The sequence below is a fragment of the Patiria miniata genome, unplaced genomic scaffold, assembly GCF_015706575.1.
Source record: "Patiria miniata isolate m_02_andy unplaced genomic scaffold, ASM1570657v1 HiC_scaffold_20, whole genome shotgun sequence".
NCBI classification, from domain to species: domain Eukaryota; kingdom Metazoa; phylum Echinodermata; class Asteroidea; order Valvatida; family Asterinidae; genus Patiria; species Patiria miniata.
In genome coordinates this window covers 28,546,447-28,560,797 of record NW_024037059.1, presented here as the reverse complement: position 1 = coordinate 28,560,797, position 14,351 = coordinate 28,546,447, and the positions used below count along the sequence as shown (strand labels likewise).

At 41.4% G+C, this 14,351-nt stretch overlaps 1 protein-coding gene across 1 annotated transcript; it reads right to left on the bottom strand.

Moving 5' to 3' along the window:
- Positions 1 to 5,815: 5,815 nt before the first annotated feature.
- Positions 5,816 to 12,471, bottom strand: LOC119727137 (monocarboxylate transporter 14-like). The gene is made up of 4 exons (XM_038199000.1): positions 11,765 to 12,471; positions 10,498 to 10,641; positions 7,883 to 8,764; positions 5,816 to 6,613 (listed from the first exon to the last, which is right to left on the bottom strand). The coding sequence occupies exons 1-4, from the start codon at positions 11,976 to 11,978 to the stop codon at positions 6,492 to 6,494; spliced, it is 1,362 nt and encodes a 453-aa protein (XP_038054928.1). The 5' UTR covers positions 11,979 to 12,471; the 3' UTR covers positions 5,816 to 6,491.
- Positions 12,472 to 14,351: the final 1,880 nt, after the last annotated feature.

Sequence of the window (14,351 nt, the reverse complement as noted above, 5' to 3'; positions counted from 1 at the left end):
ATGTAAACAACCCTTTTAAGGAGATTGACGCGCGCGTAGCATGTTCTGTGCGATGTCGCGCAGAACGCACCTGGGGCGTTGCGTTTTGAATTAAGAACTATCTAAACTGTCTGAGGTATTTATGAATACTTAATTAATTAGAAATGAAGGGTATCATGTAGAAAGTATCTTTTATAGTTTATTGTTTGAACCATCGTTAATGTTGAAAACATATTTGCATTGATGGTAGTCCTCAACTTAATACTTGAGAAATCAAAATAATTTGGAAAAAAAATGATTTTACTTATTTACATAGCTTTCTTTCACTTCACAGATTTTAATTTTAATTCCTCATTTTCAATTTCCAGTGTTGCCTGGGCAGTGAGAACCATTGCAACTATTGGCCACACAAATTTTTGGTAAATTAGAATTTCATTTTGAATTCACGTATTTTCTTTCTAAGCTTTTAGAAATCACACTGCTAACGTAGTATTTATTTAAAAAACAATCAAACATAAAATGGATTATGTGTTGCGAATATCAATGAAATCAAATTATTTTGAAAATGAGATGTTTTGTAGCACTGTAAGAATTCACTAACATGACGAAATGGACAATCTGATGCTTCTTGACAATCTTCAATTTCGGAGATTTTCAATTTTCATTTTAGTTTCTCATTCTTAATTTCCAGTGTTGCCTGGGCAATATGAACCAAGGTATCAATTTTCCACACTGACGCGTTTGTTTCGAAATGCAAATTCAATTTTGAATTCACGTTTTTCCTTTCCAGGCTTGAAAAATCACACTGGTGATTTATCAACAAATCAAACATCAAATGGATTATAAACAATGTCGTCGTCAAAGAATTGTAAATGATAAATTAGTTAAATTAATGAGGCCATTGAAAATTTGGAAGCACTGTAACAATTCAATAACATAACAAAACGGAAAATCTGATGTTGCAGTACTTAGTCCAACGATACAAAATACTTCAAGTCGAATGTCGTTGTTGCTTGTGGAGCCCAGTTTATCTGAGCTATTAGTATAAATCGTTCAACTCTTTGTCTCAATTTCTATTTCAGCCAAATCAGCACTGTAAGTGTTACACGCTGTAAGTGTTACTCTTGTTAATAGCGCAGTTTACTTTTATTACATTTTTGGTGACATATTTATCGAATTCGCTATTTTGCTATATACCGGACATCTTTTATTTATTGATGTATTTCTCTAAAGGAGTATGAAATAAATGCTTCTTGAATTGAATTGAATTAAATTGAAATTGAATAATATGAGACAGTGTTTTTTTTTTTTTTTTACAGTGACCTTCGTTTAGCATAACGATCTTGGAAGAGCACCAGTGGAATGGATAGCAACGTCACTCCACCATACAAGTAGAAAGCTATGTTGAAACTCCCGGTCCACTCGTTAATCCAACCTGTTAAAAAAAAGCAAAGGATCAATTTCAGTGTCAAGGTCTAACCTGCTTAGTTGGGTGCACTATTCATGGGACTGAATTCTGGGATGGTCCCAGAGGGACAGCCCGCAGTCCTGTTTCTGACTGACCTGATTTTCCTGATCAGACTGACCGACCTGACTGACTGGATTGACCTCATTGACCTGATTGACTGACTTACTGACCTGGCTGACCCGACTGACCCACCTACCTGACCTGCCTGACCTAACTGACCGGACTGACCGATCTAACTTGACTGACCCGGCAGACCTGGCTGACTGGCCTGACTGACCTGACTGACCCACCTACCTAACCTGAGTGTCCCGACTGACCTGACTGACCAGACTGACCGACCTGACTCACTGGATTGACCTGACTGACCCGATTGACTGACTAACATGACTGACTGACATGATTGACCCGACTGACATAACTGACCTGATTGAGAGACTGACATGACTGATCTGATTGACCTGATTGACCTGATTGACTGACTGACATGAATGATTGACCTGATTGATCTGACTGACGTCACTGACCTGACTGAGCCGACTGACCCGACTGATCTGACTGGCCCGACTTTACCTATCTGACCTGATTGACTGACTGACCTGACAGACCTGACTGACCTGACTAACCTGACTGACTGGATGACCCGACTGACCTGACTGACCCGACCGGCCTGACTGACCTGACTGACCCACCTACCTAACCTGAGTGTCCCGACTGACCTGACTGACCAAACTGACCGACCTGACTCACTGGATTGACCTGACTGACCCGATTGACTGACTAACATGACTGACTGACATGATTGACCCGACTGACATAACTGACCTGATTGAGAGACTGACATGACTGATCTGATTGACCTGATTGACCTGATTGACTGACTGACATGAATGATTGACCTGATTGATCTGACTGACGTAACTGACCTGACTGAGCCGACTGACCCGACTGACCTCACCTGACTGGCCCGACTGACCTATCTGACCTGATTGACTGACTGACCTGACAGACCCCCGTAGAACCGCCACTGGATATGTTTATTTCGTTCATTTTCGGAACTTCTCAATTTTGGTTTCCTTTTGTAAAATAATCTCAATTGGAAATGTTAACTATTCGATGAGATGAAATAAATGAGGATCTGATTCTGCAGTATTTTGTCATGTTATAAACTTAGTCTTTTGTAATATCTTTATAATCTTTGCTTGTGCAATACCTTTTTGTGAGTTAATTATCTGATCCTTCCTATTTCACAGATTTCTGTTTTCTCGAGTCTTTTTCTCAATTTCATTCTAAAACCAGAACAGTTCTGTTGCAGTGTTAACGTCGTAACATGAACCTCGAACAAACAGAGCAAATGCTGGAAAATACCTTATGCACCACCAAATACAACATGACATTACGCTAAGTTGTGCACTAATAATATTCTGTGTTATCGAGAACTTACTGTTTCCATCCTTGTGTAATGGTGGGCAAACTTACAAAAAATGAAGAAATATTACCAGAAAAGCCTACCCAACTTTTCACCAAAATTGGCGAGCAGGTGTTGAAGTGTAGATCAAGTGACTTCCCCTCTAGATTTGATGGCGATGTATATCACAATTTAAACACTAAACATGCACAACGCTTGTGCTGGCTGGCCTGTGGTATTCAAGTCACTCCAGAAATCTGAAACCTTCTATAAATTTGGTCAACCACTTGATTAGCTCCTCATCGTAGTAATGTCACACACACAAAGAAAGAAGCAGTACTTTGCGGTCCAGTTTGAAGCAGGCTTCATAACGGTGAGTCAATCTTCATTAACTAATACAACAAATCTAAGGCCAAAAAAAAAAAAGTCGGTCTCTAGTCAGCGCGCGTCGATTTTAATCATGCATGTCAATCTTTTTTTCCCCAAATTTTCCGCGGTATCTACAACAGCGATCTCTATTGCCGCACCACCTCAAATTTTTGTACCAAGGAGCACCAAGGAATGGTGAAATTGCACAAAGGCAAGTGATGGAGGACACCAATGCAAATGATGGACGACACCAATGTTTATGAGGACACAACAAATGCAAATAGTACCCAGTTTGTCTGTACAATCCAAGCTTAAAAAAAAACCAGCCGACCAAAAAAAAAAAAAACCCGCGTCGCCGCATCAATTCCAGAATTGTGGTCTGACCAGAGACCGACTATTTTTTTGGCCTAAGATGAAATGCCTTGACTGATACAACACACTAAAGATTAGCTGCACACCATCAATTAGTGATCTGCGGAAAACATTTTGATACAAACTCCAATTTCAACGAAACACTAACAACCCAAAACAATCTAGTGAGATCACTGCTGAAATCATCTACCAGTCAGTAACTCAGCCAGTCACATGATACAAAGAAGAAATAACGATCCAGCAAAAGATGTGGAGCATTTATGACAAAATTGCAGAAGCTTCATAACAGTGAGTCCATCTTCATTAACTGAAATAACAAATCTGTGATGAAGTCTGTTGGCCGATACAATGCATTGAGGATCAGTTGCATCAAACCAATATGGCTTGACACATTTATTGGAAAGACTCAACTTGAAGGGCAGGTTTAATATTGGAAGAAAATATTGACTGTAGCTCTTGATGAGCATAATAGCCCCTGCAATAAAAAGGTACACATAGTAGCTGACAGTGACAGCATAACTTCATATCTACACTGGGCACCAGTGAGGTAACATCTTGAAATGGTGTTGCCTAAACGTCTCATCGTTGGCTTGATAAGCCTTAGTCTTATGATCAGATGCACTGGTGGTAATGAAAGGTGTGAGGCCTCCATTAGAGGGCGTGTCCTCCTACTTGGAGCCAGTGGGGTGGCAAATGCTACAAGCAACTCAGCGAGAAACTACCATGGGCTGAGGCAAAACAGGAGTGCATCAAGATGGGAAGTGTCTTGGTTATGCCTCAGTCTCAGGAGGAAACTGAGTTCCTTCTGAAGAACCTGATCCACCGGTTTTTGATCGACTGCACTGATCAGCAAGTTGAAGGTTTGTCAACTTATATTGCTTTAAGACTTTAGCAATGAATGAATTCGATTTTCAAAGAAATTCATATTGAACATTTTTTCTCTTCTTTTGGCGAGGAAAGAAATGACAATATTAACATTCAAACTTCAAACAAACATGGTTCTCATTTCTTAAAATCTTCACAGTAAAATCAAACCAAATAAAACCTGACATATGTATTCTGTATGTGTCAGGTACATGGGTGTGTCAGGATGGCACTACTGATGTGGAGTACAGAAACTGGAGGGATGGTGAACCTAATGATCTTAGGGAAGGTGAAGATTGTGCAGCAACGAGACAATCTGGTTGGAATGATGTATTTTGCGAGAAACACGTTGCCACTATCTGCAAACGATCTGCACCACAGCTGCATTTTTAAATGGCAACACAAAGGCTGACTTCTTAAAAAAGAGTAAAGCTTACAAACTTATTTAATTAAGGGAATAAATGTGTGCTCCGGAAGTTTTTATCACTCTGTTTAAGACCACTTAGAGTCTGGGTGCTGATAATTACCCGAGCCGGAGGCGAGGGTAATTATCAGCACCCAGACTCTTAAACACAGTGATAAATACCGACCGAGCACATATTTATTCCCATTCATAAATACCTTTCGGTAAAAGAAAATCAAATAATTTGTTAAAATAATCCCGATTTTGTTCAACAAGTTCACTTCATGCTTTTGAAACACCCCTTTAGCAAAATAATGGAGTGTTCAGCTGGCGAGTAAGATGTAAACAACCCTTTTAAGGAGATTGACGCGCGCGTAGCATGTTCTGTGCGATGTCGCGCAGAACGCACCTGGGGCGTTGCGTTTTGAATTAAGAACTATCTAAACTGTCTGAGGTATTTATGAATACTTAATTAATTAGAAATGAAGGGTATCATGTAGAAAGTATCTTTTATAGTTTATTGTTTGAACCATCGTTAATGTTGAAAACATATTTGCATTGATGGTAGTCCTCAACTTAATACTTGAGAAATCAAAATAATTTGGAAAAAAAATGATTTTACTTATTTACATAGCTTTCTTTCACTTCACAGATTTTAATTTTAATTCCTCATTTTCAATTTCCAGTGTTGCCTGGGCAGTGAGAACCATTGCAACTATTGGCCACACAAATTTTTGGTAAATTAGAATTTCATTTTGAATTCACGTATTTTCTTTCTAAGCTTTTAGAAATCACACTGCTAACGTAGTATTTATTTAAAAAACAATCAAACATAAAATGGATTATGTGTTGCGAATATCAATGAAATCAAATTATTTTGAAAATGAGATGTTTTGTAGCACTGTAAGAATTCACTAACATGACGAAATGGACAATCTGATGCTTCTTGACAATCTTCAATTTCGGAGATTTTCAATTTTCATTTTAGTTTCTCATTCTTAATTTCCAGTGTTGCCTGGGCAATATGAACCAAGGTATCAATTTTCCACACTGACGCGTTTGTTTCGAAATGCAAATTCAATTTTGAATTCACGTTTTTCCTTTCCAGGCTTGAAAAATCACACTGGTGATTTATCAACAAATCAAACATCAAATGGATTATAAACAATGTCGTCGTCAAAGAATTGTAAATGATAAATTAGTTAAATTAATGAGGCCATTGAAAATTTGGAAGCACTGTAACAATTCAATAACATAACAAAACGGAAAATCTGATGTTGCAGTACTTAGTCCAACGATACAAAATACTTCAAGTCGAATGTCGTTGTTGCTTGTGGAGCCCAGTTTATCTGAGCTATTAGTATAAATCGTTCAACTCTTTGTCTCAATTTCTATTTCAGCCAAATCAGCACTGTAAGTGTTACACGCTGTAAGTGTTACTCTTGTTAATAGCGCAGTTTACTTTTATTACATTTTTGGTGACATATTTATCGAATTCGCTATTTTGCTATATACCGGACATCTTTTATTTATTGATGTATTTCTCTAAAGGAGTATGAAATAAATGCTTCTTGAATTGAATTGAATTAAATTGAAATTGAATAATATGAGACAGTGTTTTTTTTTTTTTTTTACAGTGACCTTCGTTTAGCATAACGATCTTGGAAGAGCACCAGTGGAATGGATAGCAACGTCACTCCACCATACAAGTAGAAAGCTATGTTGAAACTCCCGGTCCACTCGTTAATCCAACCTGTTAAAAAAAAGCAAAGGATCAATTTCAGTGTCAAGGTCTAACCTGCTTAGTTGGGTGCACTATTCATGGGACTGAATTCTGGGATGGTCCCAGAGGGACAGCCCGCAGTCCTGTTTCTGACTGACCTGATTTTCCTGATCAGACTGACCGACCTGACTGACTGGATTGACCTCATTGACCTGATTGACTGACTTACTGACCTGGCTGACCCGACTGACCCACCTACCTGACCTGCCTGACCTAACTGACCGGACTGACCGATCTAACTTGACTGACCCGGCAGACCTGGCTGACTGGCCTGACTGACCTGACTGACCCACCTACCTAACCTGAGTGTCCCGACTGACCTGACTGACCAGACTGACCGACCTGACTCACTGGATTGACCTGACTGACCCGATTGACTGACTAACATGACTGACTGACATGATTGACCCGACTGACATAACTGACCTGATTGAGAGACTGACATGACTGATCTGATTGACCTGATTGACCTGATTGACTGACTGACATGAATGATTGACCTGATTGATCTGACTGACGTCACTGACCTGACTGAGCCGACTGACCCGACTGATCTGACTGGCCCGACTTTACCTATCTGACCTGATTGACTGACTGACCTGACAGACCTGACTGACCTGACTAACCTGACTGACTGGATGACCCGACTGACCTGACTGACCCGACCGGCCTGACTGACCTGACTGACCCACCTACCTAACCTGAGTGTCCCGACTGACCTGACTGACCAAACTGACCGACCTGACTCACTGGATTGACCTGACTGACCCGATTGACTGACTAACATGACTGACTGACATGATTGACCCGACTGACATAACTGACCTGATTGAGAGACTGACATGACTGATCTGATTGACCTGATTGACCTGATTGACTGACTGACATGAATGATTGACCTGATTGATCTGACTGACGTAACTGACCTGACTGAGCCGACTGACCCGACTGACCTCACCTGACTGGCCCGACTGACCTATCTGACCTGATTGACTGACTGACCTGACAGACCTGACTGACCTGACTAACATGACTGACTGGCTGACCCGACTGACCTGACTGACCTTACTGACCTGACTGACCCGACTGACCTGACTAACCTGACTGACCTGCTTGACCAGACTGACCTGACTGACTGACAGACCTGATCTTTGACTCACCTAGGAACAGTTTAATAGGAGCAAAAATCAACAAGTAGGCCTACTGTATAAAACAAGGGATAGAGCACATTGTGCTTACCCGCGACCAGTCCTCCAAGACCCTCAGCCATTCCAATACACAAGCCCTGCCAGCCCAGTGCATTAACCAATCGGTCATCCGTGAAGATGAACCGAACGATGACGTCCATTGCTTGAATTGATATACCGTAACCTACACCGAGCAAGCCTGTAACCACCATCTGGCCCATGAACGGTGTGACGAAGGCGTCCAGGAGCAACGATACACACACGACACAAGACGCGAAACACGCCCAGAATGTCATGGAAACCTTGATGCCCATCTGCTGCAGAAGGGGCATAACCAACTTGCCGATGATGTTTCCCGAGCCGAAGAAAGTAGGCAGAAACGACGCCTGCATTTTGCTCAGCCCTTGAAGCTGACCGTGCGAGACCATGTACACCACGACTCCGCTGTAGGCAAAGCTAGTTGCACATCTCGACGACACTACCAAAATGAACCCCATATCTTTCAGAACGGCGAAATCGAAAGCTTTCAGGACGCTCTGGCAACAAACCCTAGCCCAACCTCCTGAGAGAGTCTGACGAGTGTCACTTGAGATGTTTGTTCGGTTAGTACCACGAAAACTCCCATCTTCGCTCGGGCTATTTTCTTCTTCATCGCTTTGCGTAACTTCTTGGTACTGTTCAGTATCTGCTGAAGAGGAAGCATTCCGTCGCACCAACATACTACACGCAACTAGATGGAACGAGAAACCTCCCAGCAAAAGCATGGTTCCTCTCCAGCCATAGGCATCCCCAAGCATCTGGGTTACGGGCCCATAGGCCATCACACCCACAGGAATTCCCATTGTTGAGAGTCCCACAGCTAATGCGTATTTCTTCTTGAAATATGACGCCATCACGGCGAAACTAACGAACAAAATCAGGGCTGACCCAACCCCTGCAAAGAAAGAAGAAAGTAACATGAATATAAAATAAAAAGGTTATCATCTTTGTTCAGTATTACGTAAAGTTTTGTTTTTCAGGAAGGCGAAATCCCTGTTTCCAGTCCCTGTTTCAAAGCTATGGCAGGAGCTTCTGCATGTCATTTGGTGGTCGGTTGGTTTGTCTGTCTATGTGTCTTCCCCCGAAAAATTACGAAAAAGATTTGACCAAAAATTATTGACTGATTGACCAAATGCCATGCCGTGGTCATAAAATGCACTCTTGACGAAAGTTTTCGGAGCACGATTTTGTTTCGATCGATGCGCATGCGCGTTTATTTGCAAAGGCCTATGTCTGTCCGAGAAAACTGACCAAAATAACCCCCAAAAGTTCCCCACAAAATGTAACTGCCAAATCGAAATATTCAATCAATGTAATACTTAACGAAAATGTTTGTTCCAATTCGGAAAGATTATGAAAGTTTGTGAATGGAGGCAAAATATGTGCAGTAATGTTATAGTCACGTGGTATTTTGTGTAGTGGTTGGACGGTATCCAGAAGGAGGAAATGTCCCCACAATTTACCAAAAGTACAGTGTTCTATAATATGCCATCGGCGTTGCCCTTTCCTCAAGAGCTAATTGTGCCACAATTGTTAGATGAAAAATGTGTTTGGACGTCTGTGAAGTGTTAGTAGCTGTGCATGCCTGTGTAAAGAGACAATATAAATTTTGTATGGTTAAAATTTTTGTAAAGTGCACTTTCTGAATCATTTCTGTTCCAAGATGTTCATGACATCTGAGGGCGCCGTTGCTGTGATGTCATTATGAGGCACGTTCTCTTCTGTTTAGAGTATGAACCCAAACATTTGCTCACTTCTGCATAAAGTTTGTCATTGACTCACTTCCACACCTCACAGCACTGGGCAATAAGTTAGCACGTCAGCCTAAATAAGGCACGATGCTGAAGTACATGTATCACATTACAAATAGTTTTAAAGAAAGCTGACACCAAACTATCCGCTTACAAAAACATCATCAGTATGGTGAATGCATTATCAGTCCGTGCATTTATAATGAGTGCATTCTGAAACCCAAAACTGAATGGCGGATAAAAGTGAAGTATATAAACAGAAGAACCAGAGCGTCACCAAAGAATTTGTTATTACTCTTTCTCTTGTTAACAAACGCTGCAGTATATTGCAAAACAAATAACAAATATGTCGGCACGCATTTAAAAGTCACTTGTCTATATACCTAGACCACTTTTGTTTACAACATGCAAAAAAGGAAGCAAAGAGTATTAATCAAACCCACGAGATGTACAGTGAATAACATTGTATTTGAAATGGCAAATGTACAATGTAATGCCGTGCTCGGTGTCAATGGTTCTCTTAACATTGATGACACAAAGGAACTAAAATTGAGGAATTTCACTTGACGTCACATGTCAGTCGGGTCACCGACACGCCCGCCATATATTGGACTCCTACGGTTGCAGACCAACAAATAAACTGCCATAGAACATAAACCCACTCTCGAAATTCAGGGAAAATATGCTCCCACCTCTCCAAGGTGTTTGAGACACACAAATTAATGACGGATCACCTTTCATTTTCTGTTCATCTTGCGGCGGTTAATGTACATGTACTGAACGATCGACGAGCGCCGCGCTAGACGTAAAATGACGGATATTTTACCGTTCACGTGATAAGGTCACGTGGATGCAAAACCTCAATAAGACTGACTACCTGCTAGCCCAACAATGAAAACGGCCATTGCAAAAACGTTGGGTGATATCGCCGTCAAGATGATGCCCAACGTTAGAAGCACTGCACCAAACACCATCATCGGACGGACGCCCAGCAGACGGCACAGAGCTCCGACAATAGGTCCTGGGATGGAGAAAGTCAAATCCAAATGTTGAAAATCGATATACTGTTGGCTATAATCAGCTGAATCAACAAGACTCACTTTTTAATTTTATAATGCTGCAATGAAAATGCTTCAATGACAGCACCTTGACCACAATGTTTAGTGTTTTATATTATTTATAAAATCTTGCGCTTCCTATACAACGCCTGGAAAAAATCCCGTCATCTGATTGGTGGGTCGTTGATCACGTGTCATTGAATTATTCGCCCCAACCCAGCTGCACTGCAGAAATGGAAGTTCCATTGGACGGTCACACTATTGGCGGCTCTGACCAATCAGATGACGAGGATTTATTCAGGCGTTGTATGAAACCAATAATGAATGTTTCACATTCGTGCAATGGAAAGAATGTTTTCATTCGGTGACAGATAGATGTTCCTTTCCACTCGGCATTGCCTCAATGAACGGAACATGCCATCTGTCACCTCATGAAATTATTCTGAAAATGGAAAGAACTCTATACATATCACTGATTTTCCCTGCAGTGACATATCAGCCATCAGAAAGCGATTACATGTCCTAAAAAGTCAAATTTTGCAGCGAAAATATTGAAACATTTATTGAGAAAACACCTTTTAGACCAGTCTTATGGGGTTTGTGTACAGGGTGTCAAGTGCATGTCAAGGTATGGAATTCTTTTCAATACCATTGCACTCACAAACATTCATTGTTGTACAGCAATATATTCAGATTAGGTCGAAGTCGTTTGAATTTTTGGATGAGACCCCATACCGAAAATCGCAAATTAATGAGGATTAAGCACGAGTGTTTAGATCAGCCGAAGTGTGATGCTAGCTCTGCCGAACAAACAAAAGCGACGACACAAGTTTCGAATACATAGACAGAGCATGGACATCAACCCGGTATAAGTGATAAAAAGTCTAAATTTCATATTTAGGAAAAACAACTTGGACAGATTCCCATATCTGGCCATCACTAATTGTTCCCGTCAGTGACCTATCAGCCGTCAGAAAGTGATAATATGCCATAAAAAGTCAATTTTAGCAGGGAAAATATTGTTTTGTTTTTACTGAGAAAACACTTGATGGCCAGATATGGGAATAATTCCAAAAAACAACTTACCGAGACAATTCTGCATTAGTAGGTACAAGACTGCCAACCAACCGATAAGCCAGAGCTCGCTGTCTAGGTCGCGGGTGATTGGAATGAGGAGAACGCCCAACGCCTTGGTGTAACCCATGATCACGGCCCAATTGAGAAACGTTACCGCCACCATGACCCAGCCATACTTGTCGTGGTCGTAATTATTAACAGGTCCGTTTTCTGGTGATGACATTCTGGAAACTGACCAATTAAATCGATGAAAGACAAAAAAGATACCCAACAGGTAATACCATGCAACAGCGTGTAATTACCTGGTCACTTTTTGAGTAGATGTTGAAATCAACTAAACTATTGGGTCTGTAGTATATTTATAGCTATACTCAGTACGAAAGTTGTTGTCAACTCACCAAGGTATTTGTCCGTGAATTGGGCACGAGTCCACTCGCTCGGTCTTCTCGCCTCGGGACGAATACCGACTCTGGTCGATCGCGATATCTCTCCTGGCGCGGATGCACGAACCACAGTTCGTATAGAGTTTTTATCCACGAGGATTGTTCAGGACACAAACAGATGATAACTGACTTGACGAAAACACACGAAGACGATGATAAACGTTGGTAAAATTATGCTGAAGATTGGTGCTCAAAAAATGTCAAAACGCGATAACTCCTAACTTTTCACCAACAGCCAGAACACATGGAAAAACCCACACGGAACACATGTGGACGCACCCGCGAATTTATATGTACATTACAGGGTACCAGTCAAAGATGTTCGCTGGCGTTGATTGGCGAGTTCTTTACATGTGACGCCAATGTTGTTATTTACATTAAGTCGCGTTATGGTTAAAGGGGCAGTCACTACAGGTCTAATGCCGTTTGGCATTCAGCCACGATTAAACTAACCACAACTGCTCAGTGAACCGTGTTTTTGCTATGGCTATTGGAACTGTGTTATCATTTACATCTTCACTCTTCTGTGACTTTAAAAGGGATGATAACACACTGCATGAATTACGTTTTCGTTAGGATGAAAATGGCCTCTTTTCAACTTGTAGCGATATTCAGACTCAACGCGCATAAATCCATTCCGAACTGTACATGCAGGTAGGCTTAGGGGGTTAAAGATATTATCGATATAATGAACACTGTCTTTAATAACGTCTTTATGGATTAGGGAAACAGCGCTATCTGATCGGACGGTGTAAATATACAATGCATGGTATGCAGTCAGGACCATAACACAAATGTACGTGTACATATTGTGCACACCGCGCCGAGTGAGTCGACGCTGAAAGCTTGTATTTTTCTACGACCACCTCACACATTAATATATTTTTAACTGGATAGTTCTGGCGGTAATGTGGAAGAATATTGGGCAATTGGTATTGCACCTGAATAACAAAATATGACAAGGTAAATGTCAATGCACGGAAGCACTGAGTTATTAATTGTTACTACATCTCATAAATATTCATGATCAAATTGGAGCGCGTCATTGGCCGAATCCGCCGCGCGTCCGGGAAGTAAAAATGATACGCGCCCAGGTGACGTCATTCCGGTGAGTATCCAGCTCGCTGCCGTGCGGTAGTTTTTCTGGTAGCAGTAGTGGGGGGGGGGGGGGGGGGGGGGACACCATCTTCCATGGGGGCGCTGTTCAAAACCTATATCATGGTTAATATTGAGACAAATACTGCTAATTGCTTTCTCAGACGTGCACTCGCGAAATGAAAGGGTTTAGGTGAAAAATACGCACAAAATCGCGGGAAAAGGGACTTTATGTTCTTCCAGCTAATCATGGTAACTCATACGGCTGTGTTTTTCTCCGGATGCCAAATGTCCAGTGGTGTGTGTGTGTGTGTGTGTGTGTGAGTTTGTGTTACATACCCTATGTGGACTTGTGAACAAAAGAGGTCCACATAATGCAGGTTGTGTGAACCTTATGTGGACTAAGTCGTGTCCACATAAGGTTTTGCCCTTTCTGGAAAACAGGTTTAGAGGCATTTTTGGGTTAGGTTTATCCGTAGCAGAATGAAAAGAAACACTATAGGGAATCATAGAAAAAAAATTGGGTTAGAAGAGTTTTCACAGTTTAAGTAAAGTTATTTTTTGTACCGAGTTTTCTTAACTACACGAAAACAAAGCAATGTCCACACAAGGTATGTAACGTAAGTCTGGGTGTGTGGGTCTGGGTGTGTGAGCTTGTCTTACATACGCAGTTTGGACTTCCGAACAAAAGACGTCCACATAATGTAGGTAGCACCGACGTTGTGTGGACTTGCCCACGTCCACACAGTGTTTCCCCATTTCTGGAAAACAGGTTTAGAGGCATTTTTGGGTTAGGTTTATCTGTAGCAGAATGAAGAGAAACACTAAAGGGAATCATAGAAAAAAAATTGGGTTGAAAGAGTTTTCACAGTTTGAGAAAAATGAGTTTTTTCACTGGTTTTTCTTAACTACACGAAAGCAATGGAAAGTCCACACTAGTCATGTGAAACAAGTGTGGGTGGGTGTGTGGGTGGGTGTGTGTGTGTGTTGGGGGGGGGGGCGACTGGGAGGGGGCGCGAACTTTTTATGGGGGGGGGGCGTGTGCCCCCCCCCCCCCC

Excerpts from the sequence above, each read along its gene's own strand:
- LOC119727137 (XM_038199000.1), bottom strand. The coding sequence starts at position 11,978 with ATGTCATCACCAGAAAACGGACCTGTTAATAATTACGACCACGACAAG. Across the intron at positions 8,765-10,497 it reads TTTCATTGTTGGGCTAGCAG|GGGTTGGGTCAGCCCTGATT; the intron begins GTAGTCAGTCTT and ends CTTTCTTTGCAG. Across the intron at positions 6,614-7,882 it reads TCTTGGAGGACTGGTCGCGG|GTTGGATTAACGAGTGGACC; the intron begins GTAAGCACAATG and ends TTTTTTTAACAG.